This window comes from Saimiri boliviensis, chromosome 9 (genome assembly GCF_048565385.1).
Source record: "Saimiri boliviensis isolate mSaiBol1 chromosome 9, mSaiBol1.pri, whole genome shotgun sequence".
Taxonomy (NCBI): Eukaryota; Metazoa; Chordata; class Mammalia; order Primates; family Cebidae; genus Saimiri; species Saimiri boliviensis.
In genome coordinates this window covers 72,297,649-72,316,222 of record NC_133457.1, presented here as the reverse complement: position 1 = coordinate 72,316,222, position 18,574 = coordinate 72,297,649, and the positions used below count along the sequence as shown (strand labels likewise).

Below are 18,574 nucleotides of genomic sequence, written 5' to 3'. Positions count from 1 at the left end.
TAACAAGAGCGAAACTGTTTCAAAAAAAAAGAAAAAAAAAAAAAATTAGCCGGGCATGGTGGCAAGCTACTCAGGAGTCTGAGGCAGGAGAATCGCTTGAGCCTGGGAGGTGGAGGTTGCAGTGAGCCGAAACTGTTCCCTGTTCCACTGCACTCCAGCTGAGAAACAGTGAGACTCTGTACAAAAAAAAAAAAAAAAAAAAAAAAGAGGGGGTTAGGGAGGTGTTCCCTCCTTATATTTTTTAGAAAAGTTTGGGAAGGATTGGCGTTCTTGAAATGTTTGATAGAATTACTTAGTGAAACCATCAGGTCTAGGGCATTTTTTTTTTTTTTTTTTGAGATGGAGTCTTGTTCTGTAGCCCATGCTGGGGGTGCAGTGGTGCCACCTTGGCTCACTGCAAACTCCACTTCCTGGGTCCTGGTTCAAGCAATTCTTCTGTCTCAGCCTCCCGAGTAGCTGGGATTACAGGTGTGTACCACCATGCCCAGCTATCTTTTGTATTTTTAGTAGAGATGGAGTTTCACCATGTTGTTGGACGACTGGTCTTGAACTCCTGACCTCGTGATCCACCCACCTTGGCCTCCCAAAGTGCTGGGATTACAGGCATGAGCCACTTTGCCCAGCCAGGCTTTTCTTTATTGAGAGATTTTTTATTAGTAATTTAGTTTCCTTTCTGGCTACAGGTCTATTTTGATTTACTATTTCTTCATGATTCAGTCTTGATAGGTTTGTGTTTCTGAGAATTTGTCCATGTCATCTAGGTTTTCCAGTTTGTTAGTGTACAGTTGTTCATAGGACTGTTAGAATCCTTTTTATTTCTACAGAATTGGTAGTAATGAGCTCACTTCCTTTTTTTTTTTTTTTTTGAGACGGAGTTTCGCTCTTGTTACCCAGGCTGGAGTGTAATGGCGCGATCTCGGCTCACCTCAACCTCCGCCTCCTGGGTTCAGGCAATTCTCCCGCCTCAGCCTCCTGAGTAGCTGGGATTACAGGCATGCGCCACCATGCCCAGCTAATTTTTGTATTTTTAGTAGAGACGGGGTTTCACCATGTTGACCACGTTGGTCTCGATCTCTTGACTTCGTGATCCACCTGCCTCGGCTTCCCAAAGTGCTGGGATTACAGGCTTGAGCCACCGCGCCCGGCATGATGAGCTCACTTTCATTTCTGATTTTAGTAATTTGAGTCTTTTTTTTTTTTTTTTTTTCTGAAACAGAGTTTCGCTCTTGTTACCCAGGCTGGAGTGCAATGGCGCAATCTCGGCTCACCGCAACCTCCGCCTCCTGGGTTCAGGCAATTCTCCCGCCTCAGCCTCCTGAGTAGCTGGGATTACAGGCATGCACCACCATGCCCAGCTAATTTTTTGTATTTTTAGTAGAGACGGGGTTTCACCATGTTGACCAGAATGGTCTTGATCTCTTGACCTTGTGATCCACCCGCCTCGGCCTCCAAAAGTGCTGGAATTACAGGCGTGAGCCACCGGGCCCGGCCTTACTCTTAGTCTACCTAAAGGTTTGTAAATTTTGTTGACCTTTTCAAATAATCAAATTGTAGTTTTACTTATTTTTTCTATTGTGTTTCTTTTTTCTTTCTTTTCTTTTTTTTTTTTTTTTTTTTTTTGAGACGGAGTTTCGCTCTTGTTACTCAGGCTGGAGTGCAATGGCGCGATCTCGGCTCACCACAACCTCCGCCTCCTGGGTTCAGGCAATTCTCCAGAGCAGCTGGGATTACAGGCACGTTCCACCATGCCCAGCTAATTTTTTGTATTTTTAGTAGAGACGGGTTTCACCATGTTGACCAGGATGGTCTCGATCTCTTGACCTTGTGATCCCCCTGCCTCGGGTGTTTCTAATTTTATTAAGCTCTGCTCTTATCGTTATTTCCTCCTTCTAGCACTTAGGTTTAGCTTGCTTTTCTTTTTCTGGTTCCTTAAGGTGTAAAGTTAGGTGGTTGGTTTGAAATGTCTTTGTTTGTTTGGTTTGTTTTTTGCCTTTTTCTGTCTTTCTCTTTTTTTTCTCTCTCTCTGTCTTTTTCTTTCTCTCTTCCTCTCTTTCTCTCTCTCTCTCCCTTCCTCCCTCTCTTTCTTTCTTTGTTGCGACAGAATCTTACTCTGTTGCCCAGGCTATAGTACAGTGGCACTGTCTCAGCTCACTGCATCCTTTGCCTCCAGGGTTCAAGTGATTCTTATGCCTTAGCCTCCCGAGTAGCTGACACTACAGGGGTGTGACACCCCAGCTAATTTTTGTATTTTTTGGTAGAGACAAGATTTTACTGTATTGGCCAGCCTGATCTTGAACTCCTTATCTGAAGTGATCTGCCCACCTTGGGCTCCCAAAGTACTGGGATTAGAGGTGTGAGCCACCATGCCTGGCCTTGTTTTTATTTTTGAGATGGAGTATCACTGTGTTGCCCAGGCTTGAGTGCAGTGATGCGATCTCAGCTTAGTGCAACCTCTGTCTCCTCGGTTTAAGGGATCCTTCCACTTCAGCCTCCCAAGTACCTGGTACTAACAGGCATGTATACCATGCCCAGATAATTTTTATATTTTTAGTAGAGATGAGGTTTAGCCATGTTGGCCAGGCTGGTCTCCAACTCCTGACCTCAAATGATCTGCTGCCTCAGCCTCCCAAAGTGACGGGATTGCATGAGTGAGGAGCCACCGTGCCTGGCCATGATACCTGTTATTTTTTTAATGTAGGTGTTTATAGCTATAAATTTCTCACTTAGTACTGCTTTTGCATCTCATACATTTTGATGTGTTATGTTTTTGTTTTTTCACCTCTAAGTATTTTCTAATTTTCCTTATGATTTCCTCTTTCATCGTTGGTTAAGAATGTGTTGTTGCTTGTTTGTTTTGAGACAGGGTCTTGCTCTGTCACCCAGGCTGGAGTGCAGTGACACAAACAGGTTCATTGCAGTCTCTGTCTCCTGCCTCACCCTTCTGAGTAGCTAGGACCACAGGTGCATGCCACTATGCCTGGCTAATGTTTTTTTTTTCTTTTTTTTTTTCTTTTTTTTTTTTGAGACGGAGTTTCACTCTTGTTACCCAGGCTGGAGTACAATGGCGCGATCTCGGCTCACCGCAACCTCCGCCTCCTGGGTTCAGGTAATTCTCCTGCCTCAGCCTCCTGAGTAGCTGGGATTACAGGCACACGCCACCATGCCTAGCTAATTTTTTGTATTTTTAGTAGAGACGGGGTTTCACCATGTTGACCAGGATGGTCTCGATCTCTCGACCTCGTGATCCACCCGTCTCGGCCTCCCAAAGTGCTGGGATTACAGGCTTGAGCCACCACGCCCGGCCTGTTTTTTTTTCTTTTAAAGAGACAGAGTCTTGCTATGTTTTCCAGCCTAGTCCCAAACTCCTGGGCTCAGATAATCCTCCTATCCTGGTCTCCCTCAGTGCTGGAATTATAGGCCTGAGCCATGACACCTGGCCTAAGAATGTATTGTTTAATTTCTACAAATGTGTGAGTTTTTCAGTCTTCCTTCTGTTATTCATTTCTAACTTCATCCCCTGTGGTAGGAGAAGATACTTTGTGTGGTATCTATCTTTTTAAATCTACTGAGACTTAATTTCTGGCTCAATGTGGTCTCTGCTGGAAAATGTCCCATGTGTACTTGAGATGAATGTGTATGCTGCTATTGTTGGGTAGAGTGTCCTGTACGTGTCTGATATATTTAGTAGTTTTTTTGTATTAGGTCCTCTATTACCTAGGCTCTGTCTTATTCTAGCCATTATTGAGAGTGGCTGGTCTCGAACTTCTGACCTTGTGATCTGCCCACCTCAGCCTCCCAAAGTGCTAGGATTACAGGCATGAGCCACTGCACCCAGTCCATTTAATATCTACAATTATAACACTTTAGCTGGGCACTGTGGCTCACACCTATAATTCCAGCTCTTAGGGAGGCAGAGGTGGGAGGATAGCTTGAGCCCAGGAGTTCGAGACCTGCCTGGACAATATAGCGAGACCCCATTCTCCACAAAAAAGAAAAAACAAAAAGACTAAAAATAAAAATAAATAAGTGTAACACTTTAATTTCAACTTACAGTAGGTTGACTTCAATAACATACAAAAATTCTGATCCTTCCAAGCCTTATCCCTATTTCTTTCTATTGTTGATGTCACAAAATTACTTCTTTACATATGTGACCCCAAAACATAAACTAAGTATGAGTTTCTTCAATTTTGTAGAAAACAAAATGTAGGGTTGCAAAGTTACATTAATGCTAGCTTTTAGACTAATCAGTGTCTTTTAAATGTGTTAGTCACTGAAATCATGTTAAAAACAAAAAATGGGGGGAAAAAGAAAAAACAAAAAAACAAAAAATAGAGGCTGGGGGGTGGCGGCTCTCATGCATATAATCCTAGCACTTTGGGAGGCCAAGGTGGGTGGATTGCCTGAGCTCAGACATTTGAGACCTCGACAACATGGCAAAGCCCCATTTCTACTACAAATGCAAAAAATTAGTTGGGCATGGTGGCAAGAGCTTATAGTTCCTAGCTACTCAGGAGACTGAGGTAGGCGAATCACTTGAACCAGGATGCAGAGATTGCAGTGAACTGGGATTGCACCACTGTAACAAAATATGTCTCCCCTCACCAAAAAAAAAAATAAAAATACCCACAAGAATAAAAAATAAGAGTTATAAAATGTTACAATACTGCTAGGTTTTAGAATTTTCCATGTATTCACTGTCTTAGTCCGTTTGTGCTGCTAAAAGAAAATACCTGAGACTAGGTAATTTGTAATGAACAGAAATTTCTTTCTTCAAAAGAGACAAGGTCTCACTTTGTCTGTCACCCAGGCTGGGGTGTGGTAGTACAATCGTAGTTCACTACAGCCTTGAACTCAGCTCAATCAATTCTCCTGCCTCAGCCTCCTAAATAGCACTGACTACAGGCATACACTACCATGCCTGGGAAATTTTTAAATTTTTTGTAGAAACCCGACCTTGCCGTGTTTCCCAGAGTAGTCTTGAACTTCTAGCCTAAAATAGCCCTCCTGCCTTGACCTCTCAGTGTTGGGATTATAGGCTTGAGCCACTGTGCCAGCCAGCCTATCTCAACAAATTCTGGATGCCTGGAAGTCCGAGATCAGAGTGTCAGCAGATTTACTTGTCTTCTGTGGGCAACACTCTGCTTCCAATGTGGTGCCTTAAATACTGCACCCTCTGAAGGGATGAAACCTATGTCCTGGCATGGCAGAAGGTGGAAGGACAAAAAGAACCAAACTCCTTCCATCAAGTCGTTTTATAATGGCATAAATCCATTTATGAGGGCAGAGCCCTTATGCCCTAGCCACCTGACCAAAGTCCTTAACCTCCCAACAAGGTTGAATTGGGGATTAAGTTTCTAGCACATTGATTTTTTGGGGACACATTCGGACCATAGCATTTACCTTTATTGAGATCTTTATTTCTTCACAGGGCTTCAAGTTACTGTCTTGTGATAGTTACCATATATAGGATTCTTGGTTGGCAATTTTGTTCTTTTAGTACCTTGAATATGTTGGCCCACTGCCTTCTGGCCTTCAAAATTTGTAATAAAAATCTGAAAATCTTATTGAGGATCCCAGATATGTGATGAGTTATGAGTTATTTATCTTTTGCTGCTTTCTTTTCTTTTTTTTTTTTTTTTTTTTTATTAAGATGGGGTTTCACCATGATGGCCAGGCTGGTCTTGAACTCCTGACCTCAGGTGATCCACCCACCTCGGCCTCCCAAAGTGCTAGGATTACAGGCATGAGCCACCGCGCCCGGCTGCTGCTTTCTTTTCAAATTTTTTAGAGATGGGGTCTCACTGTGTCAACTAGGATGAACCTCACAATCATAGCTCATGTCATCTCAAACTCCTGGGCTGAAGCAATCCACCTCAGTCTCCTAAGCAGTTAGGACTAGAGATTCATACTTCAAAGCCTGGCTAATTTTTAAACTTTTTGGAGCCAGGCACAGTGGCTCACGCCTGTAATTCCAACACTTTGGGAGGTCGATCACCTGAGGTTGGGAGTTCAAGACCAGCCTGACCAACATGGTGAAACTCCATCTTTAAAAAAATAGTAAATAAAATTGTTTTGTTTTGTTTTGTTTTGTTTTGGTAGAGATTTGGCCGACCAAAATGGTGAGATTATAGGTGTGAGCCACTCTGCCCAGCCCTCCCTCTCTTGCTGCTTTCAAGATTCTTTGTCTTTTGAAAGTTTGATTATGACATGTCTCATTGTGAGTTTATGTGAGTTCATCTTGTAGTTTGTTGAGCTGCTTTGATGTTTATATTTATGTCTTTGATTAAATTTAAGGAGTTTTCAGTTATTATTTCTTCACAGATTCTTTGTCCCTTTGTCTTTCTCTTCTCCTTGGTTTGCTTGATGGTTGGTGCCCCTCAGGTCTCTCAGGCTCTGTCCTTTTCTTCCGTCTTTTATTTTTGTTCTTCAGACTTAGTCATTTCTGTTGTCCTGTCTTCAAGTTCACTTATTCTTCCGTCTGCCCCAATCCGTCTTTGAATCGCTCAAGTGAATTTTTCATTTCACTTTTTATAGTTTTCAGCTCCAGAATACCTTTTTGGTCTTTTTAGGTTTTCTTTTCTTTCTTATTTCCATTTTGTTCATACATTGTTTCCTTAATCTTCTCCCCATCTTCCTGTAGTTCTTTGTGCATCTTTAAAACTCTTGTAGTCTTTGTGTAATAGATCTGCCATCAAGTCTTTTTCAGGTACCATTTCTTATTTTATTTTTCCTTTGGATGGACCATACTTTCATGTTTCTTTGTACATGCCTTGCGATTTTATTGTTTTTATTGAAAACCAGACATTTTAATATAATAATGTTCTAACTCTGTAAATCAACTTCTCCCCCTGTCCCCAGAGTTTGCTGGTTTTGTTACTGTTTTTGGTTTTTTGATTGTTGTAAGCTATCTCTGTGCTAAGAATCAACCTGAGGTATAACCTTAAGGTTTTCTCAAATTTTTATTGAGCCTCTGCCTTTCCTGGGTCACTTTCTAGCTTATCATGTATACACAGTTGCTTTTCAATGTCCCAGTCTTTAATGTCTGGCTCCTGAAAGGGGGAAAAGAGAAAAATGAATGGGGGTGGGAAAAGGGTACTGGCCCTTTAAATCCCCTGGAATTCATTTCAGTGGAATGGGGGAGGGGCTTGCAGCCTTTGAGAAGGTGTGACAAAAATGTCTGCCTGCCTCTTCCTCTGCACCTCTGTGATCACAAACAGCAGTCAGCAGTGAGGAGCAGGGTGCTTTTTGCACACCCTGCTCCAGCAACCTATGTAGAAGCTGCTCCAACAATGCATGCTGGGAATGGGATGGTTAGCTGCTGCTATGCTAAGAGGCAAATGGACAGTAAATTGCAGTGAATATTTGTCAAAGCTCCGACCTCAAACCTTCAGTAGATTCCAGGGTTCCAAAATACTGATGTCAGACAGTCTGCCCGTGCAGTTGTTGTGGAGGTAGGGAGACAGATTCCTGGTTTCCTACTCCACCATCTTACCTGAATCCAGGACTTAATTTGTATTACTTTTTAGTATATGTGCTGCCGAAGCGAGCACAATTTGTATTACTTTAAAACAAATAAATTGTATATTTCTAGTACATATGTCCTGAGGACAAAAGAATTGTAAAGAGTTCTTAACCTGTTTTTACTAATCATATTAATAGTAATAATTTTGTTACTGTTACTTTGAAACAGTTTTTATATTGAAGAATAGAGCAAAAGGGTAGTTGACATTACCAACAGTTTTCAGAATAAGAGAAAAGAGATTCAAAGCTGAAAAACTTAAGGGAAAATTCTTTATTTGTAAATTTGAGTTTGAAGTATCAGCATTGACTCATGAAGCATCCCTTCTTAAAAAAAATGGAAAGTATGGATTAGCTATGCCCACCAAAAAGGCCTAGAAACAATGGCAAGCCAGTTAGGCATCAGTGTCCAGATTCTATACCTAAATGCCACTTCCCTCTAATGTAAACCAGGATTCCTTGCTTAAAAATAGCTGATTCCAGGTTCTGAATAAAAAATGTACAAGCCGAACATGGAACATCTTGTCTTCCCAGAAAGGAGGGAAGGTGTCAAGGACTAAGCAGGAACTGCTGGAAGGATGTGTAGGCCAATTTGAAGGAGTTCTTGCTAGCCAAAAAAGGAAGAATTTGAGCATCAATATGACTAGTAACTGCAGTGAATTGGATCACATCAACTATTTTAGAAATGTGAATGCATAATGACACCAAACAACAACAACAATAATTTTTTATTTTTATTTTGAAGCAGAGTCTGGCTCTGTTGCACAGGCTGGAGTATAGTTGTACATTCTCTGCTCATTTCTGTTTAGGACCTGGAATCCACTATTTTTGTGCAAGGAATCCTGGTTTACTTTAGAAACCTCCACCTCCCAGGCCCAAGCCATCCTCCCACCTCAGCCTCCACAGTAGCTGGGTCTACAGGTGCTCACAGCTGCGCCCAACTAATTTTTGTATTTCTTGTAGAGATAGAATTTAACCATGTTGCCCAGACTGGTCTTGAACACCTGAGCTCAAGTGATCCTTTTGCCTCTGCCTCCCAAAGTGCTGAGAATACAGGCATGAGCCACCGTGCTTGGCCAACAAAAATTTTAAAAAATAAAACATTTTTAGGCCGGGCGTGGTGGTTCAAACCTGTAATCCCAGCACTTTGGGAGGCCGAAGTGGGTGGATCACGAGGTCGAGAGATCGAGACCATCCTGGTCAACATGGTGAAACCCGTCTCTACTAAAAATACAAAAAACTAGCTGGGCATGGTGGCACGTGCCTGTAATCTCACCTACTCAGGAAGCTGAGGCAGGAGAATTGCCTGAGCCCAGGAGGCGGAGGTTGCAGTGAGCTGAGATCGTGCCATTGCACTCCAGCCTGGGTAACAAGAGCAAAACTCTGTCTCAAAAATAAAATAAAATAAAATAAAAGATTTTTGGGCTCCCCTTGGAGAATGCGAGGGATACAACTCATTTGAAAGGTGGCAAATTAGAGAATGGAATCAAAGCATTCATTGCCTTTACTAAACAAACTCTATCTTAAGGTAGCCCAATAGTTTACAAAGGAAATTTCTTTATATGGAAGAATTCCAGCTAACAAATCTAGCAGGAATATCAGAATTAGATTAATCCTTGTAACCCTTTGTCTATTAAAACCTTTAAGTGGATAGTTAATGGATATCTTTCTAGTGGATGGATATGGATGAGTATGGATGACACTTGGGCCCAGTGATTAATCCCAGTATCCACAAAGAGACAGCCAGGCACTTTGTGTTTTATGGGGTCTTGTAACGGAAAGTACATAACACCGTTATGTATTTTATGTATGTATGTTATTTATTTATGTACGTTATTTATCTGATCTAGATCTAACTTACATTTTATAGGAAATTCAGGGACAAAAGAACATGTTAAGTGACCCCAAAGAAAGTCACAATAAAATCTTGACTGTGGAAAGTTGTTCTGACCCTGTGCAGTGACTCATGCCTGTAATCCCAACACTTTGGGAGGCCAAGGCAGGAGGATTGCTTGAGACCAGGAGTTCAAGTCTGCAGTGACAAACTACTCACCCAATTTATTCAGCAAATAAAATGCCAAGAGGAAGGGAAAAAAGAGGCAGTGCAACCAATAGATTAAAAGAGACTTACAAGACATTAAAAAACATAATGTGTGACTTTGTTGGATTCTGATCTCAACGTGGAAACCTTAAAATTCATGAGACAAGTGGGGAAATTTAAAAACTAACTAGATATTTCATGATACTAAAAATTATTAATTAAGGCTGAGTGTGGTGGCTCATGCTTGTAATCTCAGCACTTTGGGAGTCTGCAGGTGGATCATTTGAGGTCAGGAGTTTGAGACTAGCCTGGGCAACATGGTGAAACCCTGCTGTGGCGGCACAGTCCTGGAATCCCAGCTGCTAGGGAAGCTGAAGCAGGAGAATTGTTTGAACCTGGGAGGCAGAGGTTCCAGTGAGCCAAGATCCCATCACTGTTCTCTAGCCTGGATGACAGAATGAGACTCCATCTCAAAAAAACAAACATGCCAGTACTATCTCATCTCAATAATTTTTATTTATTTTTTTCTTTGAGATGGAGTCTCACTCTGTCACCGAGGCTGGAGTGCAGTGGTGTGATCTCGCTCACTGCAACCTCTGCCCCCAGGTTAAATTGATTCTCCTGCCTCAGCCTCCTGAGTAGCTGGGATTATAGTCACGTACCACCACACCCAGCTAGTTTTTGTATTTTTAGTAGAGATGCAGTTTCACCATATTGACCAGGCTGGTCTTGAATTTCTGACCTAGGTGATCCACCTGCCTCAACCTCCCCAAATCTTGGGATTATGGGCATGAGCCACTGTGCACAGCCAGTATTGGGATTTGTAAAATAATCTGGTTTTATAGAAGTAGATAGTAGAAGTGGATAGTAGAAGTAGATACGGCGCGGTGGCTCAAGCCTGTAATCCCAGCACTTTGGGAGGCCGAGGCGGGTGGATCACGAGGTCAAGAGATCGAGACCATCCTGGTCAACATGGTGAAACCCCGTCTCTACTAAAAATACAAAAAATTAGCTGGGCATGGTGGCACTTGCCTGTAATCCCAGCTACTCAGGAGGCTGAGGCAGGAGAATTGCCTGAACCCAGGAGGCGGAGGTTGCGGTGAGCCGAGATCGCGCCATTGCACTCCAGCCTGGGCAACAAGAGCGAAACTCCGTCTCAAAAAAAAAAAAGAAGTAGATAGTAGAATATTTACAGATGAGGTTAAATGTTTGCTTCAGAATAACCCACAAGTGGGTGAGGGGAACAAACTTGACCATGTGTTGATGCCAGTTGATGGGGACATGGAATATCATAGTAGTAGTCTTTTTACTTTTGAATGTGTTTGATATTTCCTAAGATAAAACTATTTAGAGAAGCAAATGAAGCCAGGTGTGGTGGCTGATACCTGTATTCCGAGCACTATGGGAGGCAGAAGCATCACTTGAGCTCAGGCGTTCAAGACCAGCCTGAGCAACATGATGAAATCCCATCTCTACAGAAAATACAAAAATTAGCTGGGTGTGGTTGTGCATACCTGTAGATCCAACTACTGTGGAGGCTGAGATGGGAGGATGGTTTGAGCCCAGGAGGTAGAGGTCCTAAAGTAAACCATAACTTTGACATTGGGGAATAGCAGTTTGTTGCTCCTACGGTAATCAACTTCAGTCTGAATTCTCCTAGAAGAGGAAAAATGCCCCCTTACTTCCTGTGGCAGCACTTAGCTTTGTAGGAGGTCTGTAACTTGCACTTGGGAACACCTTTGAATGGCTGCCTTTGCAGTTACAGAGGTGGGTATCAGAAGGCTACTGTTCCTGAATCCTATCATGTGAGGTGGCATCTACTCTTCCAATGTGTACTTCTAAGTATTCCTGGGAAATCATCTGAATGTTGAAAGGGATTGGAAGAATTTCTTCCAAAAACAAATACTGCACACTTACCCGTGTCCTGTTCTCAGATATTGATATTTTATGGGAAGCATCTATAAGAAGCAGGTTGGAGCAGATCTAAAACATGCCTTGTGGATCCAGCGATGTTGCCTCCTTCCCCAGCTCCCTGATCACCTTGCTGTCAGCACTGACGTTTATATACTACCAACGATTTTGCGATTCTTCTCCCTCCCTGCCAAAACCGGACACTTGAACCATTAGAATACCACAGTAGTAGTACTAGGCCTAAGTACACAGAGAGGAAACAAAGTCCTTACTGTGTATTTGTATAATGCCGATTTATTTTTTGGTCAATAAATATTAAAAACTAACTTAGATAAAACATCTAAAGTTTTTCCTTTCAGGTCCGATGTCTAAAAGACTATGGAGAATTTGAAGTTGATGATGGCACTTCAGTTCTATTAAAAAAAAATAGCCAGGTATTTCTTGTCTTTAGATACTTTACTTTAAATCTTAGGAGTCTTGAATAGTGGAACGATTGGAATAGCAAAATAAATATCAACTTCTGATGATCGTTTATATCTTAGACGTTATCCTTAGTATAATACACCCAGTTCTGTACTTTTTCTGAATATTAAGACTGGAAGCAAATGTTATATGTAATAAGAAAAGATTAATTAATTTAGTGGGATATTGCTTATATTTAAAACTAGGTATTTTCTAGGGGAATTACTATAATCAGCCTTATTCTGGGTAAGTGGTAGATTATTATCCAGAGGGTATTAAACTGTAGGATTTAGCTCCTTTCTCATAATTTATTTTAAAAGTTGCTAAGCAGTTGTTCTACACTTAGCCTTATAAATCCTTGTTGTTGTTGTTTTGAGATGGAGTTTCGCTTGTTACCCAGGCTGGAGTGCAATGGCGCGAGCCTTATAAATCCTTGTTGTTGTTGTTGTTGTTGTTGTTGTTGTTTTGAGACGGAGTTTCGCTCTTGTTACCCAGGCTGGAGTGCAATGGCGCGATCTCGGCTCACTGCAACCTCCGCCTCCTGGGTTCAGGCAATTCTCCTGCCTCAGCCTTCTGAGTAGCTGGGACTACAGGCACGCACCACCATGCCCAGCTGATTTTTGTATTTTTAGTAGACACATGGTTTCCCCATGGCCAGGATGGTCTCGATCTCTTGACCTCGTGATCCACCTGCCTCAGTTTCCCAAAGTGCTGGGATTACAGGCATGAGCCACTGCGCCTGGCGGTTTAATATTTTTAAAAAAGATTTTGGGCTGGTTGTGGTGGCTTATGCCTGTAATCCCAGCATTTTGGGAGGCTGAGGCAGGCAGATCACCTGAGGCTGGGTGTTCAAGACCACACTGATCAACATGGTGAAATCCCATCTCTACTAAAAATACAAAATTACCCAGGCATGGTGGTGCATGCCTGTAATCCCAGCTACTCGGGAGGCTGAGGCAGGAGAATCACTTGAACCTGGGGAGCGGAGGTTACCATGAGCCAAGATTGCGCCATTGCACTCTAGCCTGGGCAACAAGAGTGAAACTGTGTCTCAAAAAAAACCAAAACGATTTTGCAGGTTCAGGCAACAATTTCTGTCCCAGGTGTTCTCTTAGGACACTAATGAATTGAAAGCAGATAATGAATTAATACTCTGATAAGCAGCTACATTTCTGGTGTGCCCAGGAGGAAGCTTTGGTTCACAAGAACAAGAAAAAAGCCATCCTAGGCCAGGTATGGTGGCTCACACCTGTAATTCCAGCACTTTGGGAGGCCAAGGTAGGTGGATCACGAGGTCAGGAGTTCAAGACCAGCCTGGCCAACCTGGTGAAACCCTCATCTCTTCTAAAAATACAAGAATTAGTGGGACATGGTGGCGGATGCCTGTAATCCCAGCTACATGGTAGGCTGAGGCCAGAGAATTGCTTCAATCTGGGAGGCAGAGGTTGCAGTGAGCCCAGATTGTGCCACTGCACTCCAGCTTGGGCGACAGAGCAAGACTCCGTCTCAGAAAAAAAAAGAAAAAAGAAAAAAGCCATCCTATAAAGCAAGATATGTGAAATGTCCCTTCATCGCAAATGCTGGTCCTATGGTTGAAATTTTTAACTTTGTCTCTCAGCTGTGACCCTACCCTCAATGAAAAACTTAATATCAGCCTCAGTTGATGGTTGGTATCAGGGGCTTCTAATGTTCAACCACATCTGAATTAATTTTCTATAGACTCTGGTGTAGATCATTCACATGCTGTCAGCATTAGTAGGGAAACATTTTCTTAACATACATTCCTTTCTGTTTATCACTATGGCAGGTACTGTTTTTATCCAGAAATCAGTACTCTTCATGCATTAGTATGGATATTAAATGAAAAACTCAGTTGTTTTGTTTTTGTTGTGGTTTGTTTTTGTTTTTACATTTTCCTTGGCTCATGTGTCTTCAGGATTGTTTTAGAAGAATTCGGTCATGGGTCTCTTGTAAGGCCTTTGTTTGTGAGGCAGGTTCTTCAGGTGCATGCTGCCACTGAGGTTACATTTTGCTTCCTTGAGAGCTTCCTTTGAGATTTCTTTGATCACTTATGAATTAGAAAGCCTTCCTGCCTTGCTTCCTGAACCTGCCTCCTCCAAGGCAGTCAGTATTTTGTGTGAGTCCCTGTGTTTGAGAGGGAAGGAGACATCTTTCCACCTGCTCCTGATTCCCTCAGAGCAAGAGCGATGTCCTCTTAGGAAGACATGGAACAAGCAATACCTGGGTTCTGGCATATTCCCCCATACTGTGTGAATAGCACCCACGCTGTGGGCCATCAATACTTTTCATCCATGAGAAATATGGGAGGAAAGTGGTCACTTGTTATTAGAAGGATGTTCAGGCCAGGCGCGGTGGCTCACGCCTGTAATCCTAGCACTTTGGTAGGTGGAGGTGGGAGGATTGCTTGAGCCCAGGAGTTCAAGACTAGCCTGGGCAACACAGCAAGACCCCATCTCTATTAAAAAAAAAAAAAGTGTTCGGAGTCTGAAATCTTAGAACAGGTTTTATGGAGAAATGGGGCTTTCATGGGTCTTCCTGATAGGCTGTGGGACCAGTGGTAATCCAGATCACACCTATCTGGATTTCTCTGTGCATAAATTTAAAAAGTGTAAACACTAAGAACAATACCTACTAGAATTCAAGTCTGTCTTTATTTATTTTTTTTTTTTGACAAAGTCTTGCTCTTGTCTCCCAGGCTAGAGTGCAATGGCACAATTTCAGCTCATTGCAACTTCCACCTCCTGAGTTCAAGCGGTTAATCTGCCTCAGCCTCCCCAGTAGCTGGGATTACAGGCGCCTGCCACCATGCCCGGCTAATTTTTTATTTTTAGTAGAGACAGGGTTTCACCATGTTGGCCAGGCTAGTCCTGAACTCCTGACCTCAGGTGATCCACCACGCCTGGCCATAGAAGTCTTTAGTTGAAATGCACTAAGCAAACTGAATTCATAGAATTCTGTACAGGTCTAAATGGCATCAATTTCAGTGGATTAAAACAGCAAATGTAGTTAAGTTTAACTTTTAACTACTTGTTGGAGTTTGAAAACTACTCAGTGCTGCTTTTTAATGATACAAGAAATAATTTCAGATTATTTCCCAATCATTTATTTTGCTCTTTCTCCATCCCTTTTTGTTGCCTCAGCACTTTTTACCTCGATGGAAGTGTGAGCAGCTGATCAGACAAGGAGTCCTGGAGCACATCCTGTCGTGACCATGCACCGAGGAATCCCAGGCTTCACCGACTCATGGACTCCTCTGTACTTCCTCTCTCTACCCTCCCTTCACCTCCCTCTGTGATTTTAAGAGCTATAAACATTGTTTAAGATCACTAAGAACGCTGGCTAAGAAGTATAACTTGCTAACTATTAAGGATTTTTAAAAAAATGTTGTATGCGGCCGGGCGCGGTGGCTCAAGCTTGTAATCCCAGCACTTTGGGAGGCCGAGGCAGGTGGATCACGAGGTCGAGAGATCGAGACCATCCTGGTCAACATGGTTAAACCCTGTCTCTACTAAAAATACAAAAAATTAGCTGGGCATGGTGGCACGTGCCTGTAATCCCAGCTACTCAGGAGGCTGAGGCAGGAGAATTGCCTGAACCCAGGAGGCGGAGGTTGCGGTGAGCCGAGATCGCGCCATTGCACTCCAGCCTGGGTAACGAGCGAAACTCCGTCTCAAAAAAAAAAAAAAAATGTTGTATGCTATTCTTCCTTCTCCTTTTTGTTTTTGGTTGTTTTTGTTTGTTTGTTTGTTTGTTTTGTAGAGACAGTGTCTCACTATGTTGTCCAGGCTGGTCTCAAGCAGTCCTCCTCAGGAGGCTGAGGTCAGAGAATTGCTTTAATCCGAGAGGGTTAAATCCGAAGGTTGCAGTAAACCCAGAATCCTGGCCTCAAGCAATCTTCCCACCTTGACCTCTCAAAGTGTTGAGATCACAGGTGTGAGCCGCTGTACCTGGCCCCTACTCCTTTTTCTAATAAGCTTTATCTCTAATTACAGCATTCCTACAGTGTATTTTTAAAATGAAAGTAAACATGATTACATTTGAATCTTTTTTAAATAATGAGAGTCACTTGGCTGCACAGGAAGAAGGTAGATCCCATGTGTCTTGTTTTCTGGTCATGTGTATTGTACAAGCTAGAGGGTCGAATTTCTGAGATACACATTTTCAAATCACATGAGCAAGTGAAGACAGTATGTGGAAATTTGCAGTATATGTGATGTTTAATGACGCACAAATTTATCATCTGGCTATTTGGGAAGGATGGACACATGATTTTGCACATTTCCAACATGGTGGCCGGTCTGGCTTGTGGCCAGTATCACCGCTTTGGAAAGGGACGATGAAATTGGGGCTAGGAAGGAACTTTGTACAGTTTTCCCCGAGACTCACATTGACTAAAAAGTCACATAAAGAGTTGATTGGCTTTTACTGGTATCTTTTAAATAGCTGACACTTTAAATTTTAATGAAATTCAATTTGTTTTTTCTTTTATGCTTTGGATGTTGCATTGAAGAAATCTTTTCCCGTCCTAAGGTCCCAATTTTTTTTCTTTTTTTCTTCTAGAAGTGTTATAATTTTAAGCTTTATACTTTTGGTCTGTGACCCGTTTTTGTTTGTTTGAGATGGAGTCTCGCTCTGTCACCCAGGCTGGAGTTCAGTGGCATGATCTCGGCCCACTGCAACCTCCACCCTCCAGTTCAAGTGATTCTCCTGTATCAGCCTCTCGAGTAGCTGGGTTTACAGTTGCATGCTGCCATACCCAGCTAATTTTGGTATTTTTAGTAGAGACAGGGTTTCACCCTGTTAGCCAGGCTGGTTTCAAACTCCTGACCTCAAGTTACCCACCTTGGTTTCCCAAAGTGTTAGGATTACAGGCATGGGCCACCACGCCTAGCCTGTGATCCATTTTGAATGAATTTTTGTATATGGTGCAAGGTGTTGATCCCCCTTCACTTTTTCTTGGGCATATAGATATCCAGCTGTTTCACTACCATTTGTTAAAAGGACTGCCCTTTGCTCTACCACCTTTGCATTTTTTTCAAAAAGTAGTTTTCAGTGTATGTGTGGGTTTATTTCAGGACCCTGTTTTGTTCCATTGAACTGTTTTTCTTTCCTGAATGCCAGTACTATATTTGTATGTAGTGTAATTTTTCTAATAATTCTTGAAATAGTATTAATGCATTATATTTTTGTTGTTGTTATTTGTATTTTTTGTAGAGACAGGGTTTTACCATGTTAGCCAGGCTGTGCTGAACTTCTGAGCTCAAGTAATCCACCCACCTTGTTTTCCCAATGTGCTGGGATTACAGGCGTGAGTCTTGGTGCTGGCCCAATGCACCACATTTCTTTTTGAGATTTGTTTTGGCTATGCTAAGTCCTTTGCTTTTTATATGAAATTGGGAACAGGCAGGGCATGGTGGCTTACGCCTGTAATCCTAGCACTTTGGGAGGCCTAGGTGGGCGGATCGCTTGAGCTCAGGAGTTCCAGACCAGCCTAGGCCACATGGCAAAAGTCCGTCTCTATAAAAAATGCAAAAATTAGCTGGGTTTGGTGGTTCATGCCTGTAGCCCCAGTTACGTGGCAGGCTGAAGTGGATCCCTTGTGCCCAGGAGATCAAGGCTGGAGTGAGCTAAGATCACACCATTGTACTCCAGCTTGGGTGACAAAGTGAGACATTGTCTCAAAAAAAAAAAAAAAAGGATCAACTTGTCAATTTCTACAGCAACAGCAACAACAAAAAACCCTGCAGCACTTTGATTGAGCTTGCGTTGAATTTATATAAAAAGGTTGGGAGAGTTGACATCTTTAGTAATATTGAGTCTTCTGGCCTATAAACAAGGTCCGTCTTCCCACATATTAATGTTTCTGTCTTCCATTTCTCTTAGTAATCTTTTGTAGTTTTCATTGTACAGGTCTATCATGTCAGTATTTCATAGTTTTGATGCTAAGTAGTTTAAAATTTCAAATTCTAACCATTTGTTGCTAGTAAACAAATACAATTGATGTTGAACTTGTGTCCTTCAGCCTTGTTAAATTGTGAGTTCTTAGAGGTTTTTCGTAAATGACATCAACAGTCAGGTGTTCTATGAATAATTTTACTCCTTCCTTTCTAATCTGCATGCCTATTTCTTTTTCTTGCCTGACTGCATTGGTTAGAACTTCCAGTAGAATACTGAATATATGTGGTCAGAGAAGACATCCCTATCTTGTTCCTGATCTAAGAAGGAAAACAGTCAGTCTTTCACCATTATGATGTTAGCTCTTCGGTTTTTTGTAGATGCCACTTGCTGGGGTGAGGAAGTTCCCCTCTATTCCTAGTGATATGGTTTGGCTGTGTCCCTACCCAAATCTCACCTTGAACTGTAATAATCCCCTCTTGTCAAGGGCAGGGCCAGGTGAGATAATTGAATCATGGGGGTGGTTTCCCCCATACTTTTCTTATGTCAAGAAGTCACAAGATTTGATGGTTTTATAAATGGAAGTTCCCCTGGACACGCTCCCCTGCCTGCTACCATGTAAGACATGACTTTGCTCCCTATCCATTTGCCTTCTGCCATGATTGTGAGGCCTCCCCAGCCATGTGGAACTGAGTCAATTAAACCTCTTTCCTTTATAAATTA

At 42.3% G+C, this 18,574-nt stretch overlaps 1 protein-coding gene across 3 annotated transcripts in view; it reads left to right on the top strand.

Annotated features, from left to right (window-relative positions):
- Positions 1-18,574, top strand: part of GINS1 (GINS complex subunit 1) — a 43,563-nt gene extending 24,989 nt beyond the window's left edge. Inside the window, exons 6-7 of one of the 3 annotated variants that reach the window (XM_010330761.3) lie at positions 11,833-11,907; positions 15,097-18,574. In XM_010330761.3, coding sequence (XP_010329063.1) covers positions 11,833-11,907; positions 15,097-15,165 — 144 coding nt within the window. In that variant the 3' untranslated portion in view covers positions 15,166-18,574. Of the gene's footprint in view, positions 1-11,819; positions 11,908-15,096 lie in introns of all 3 variants that reach the window. The other 2 variants (XM_074406147.1, XM_010330762.3) reach the window with 2 other exon arrangements.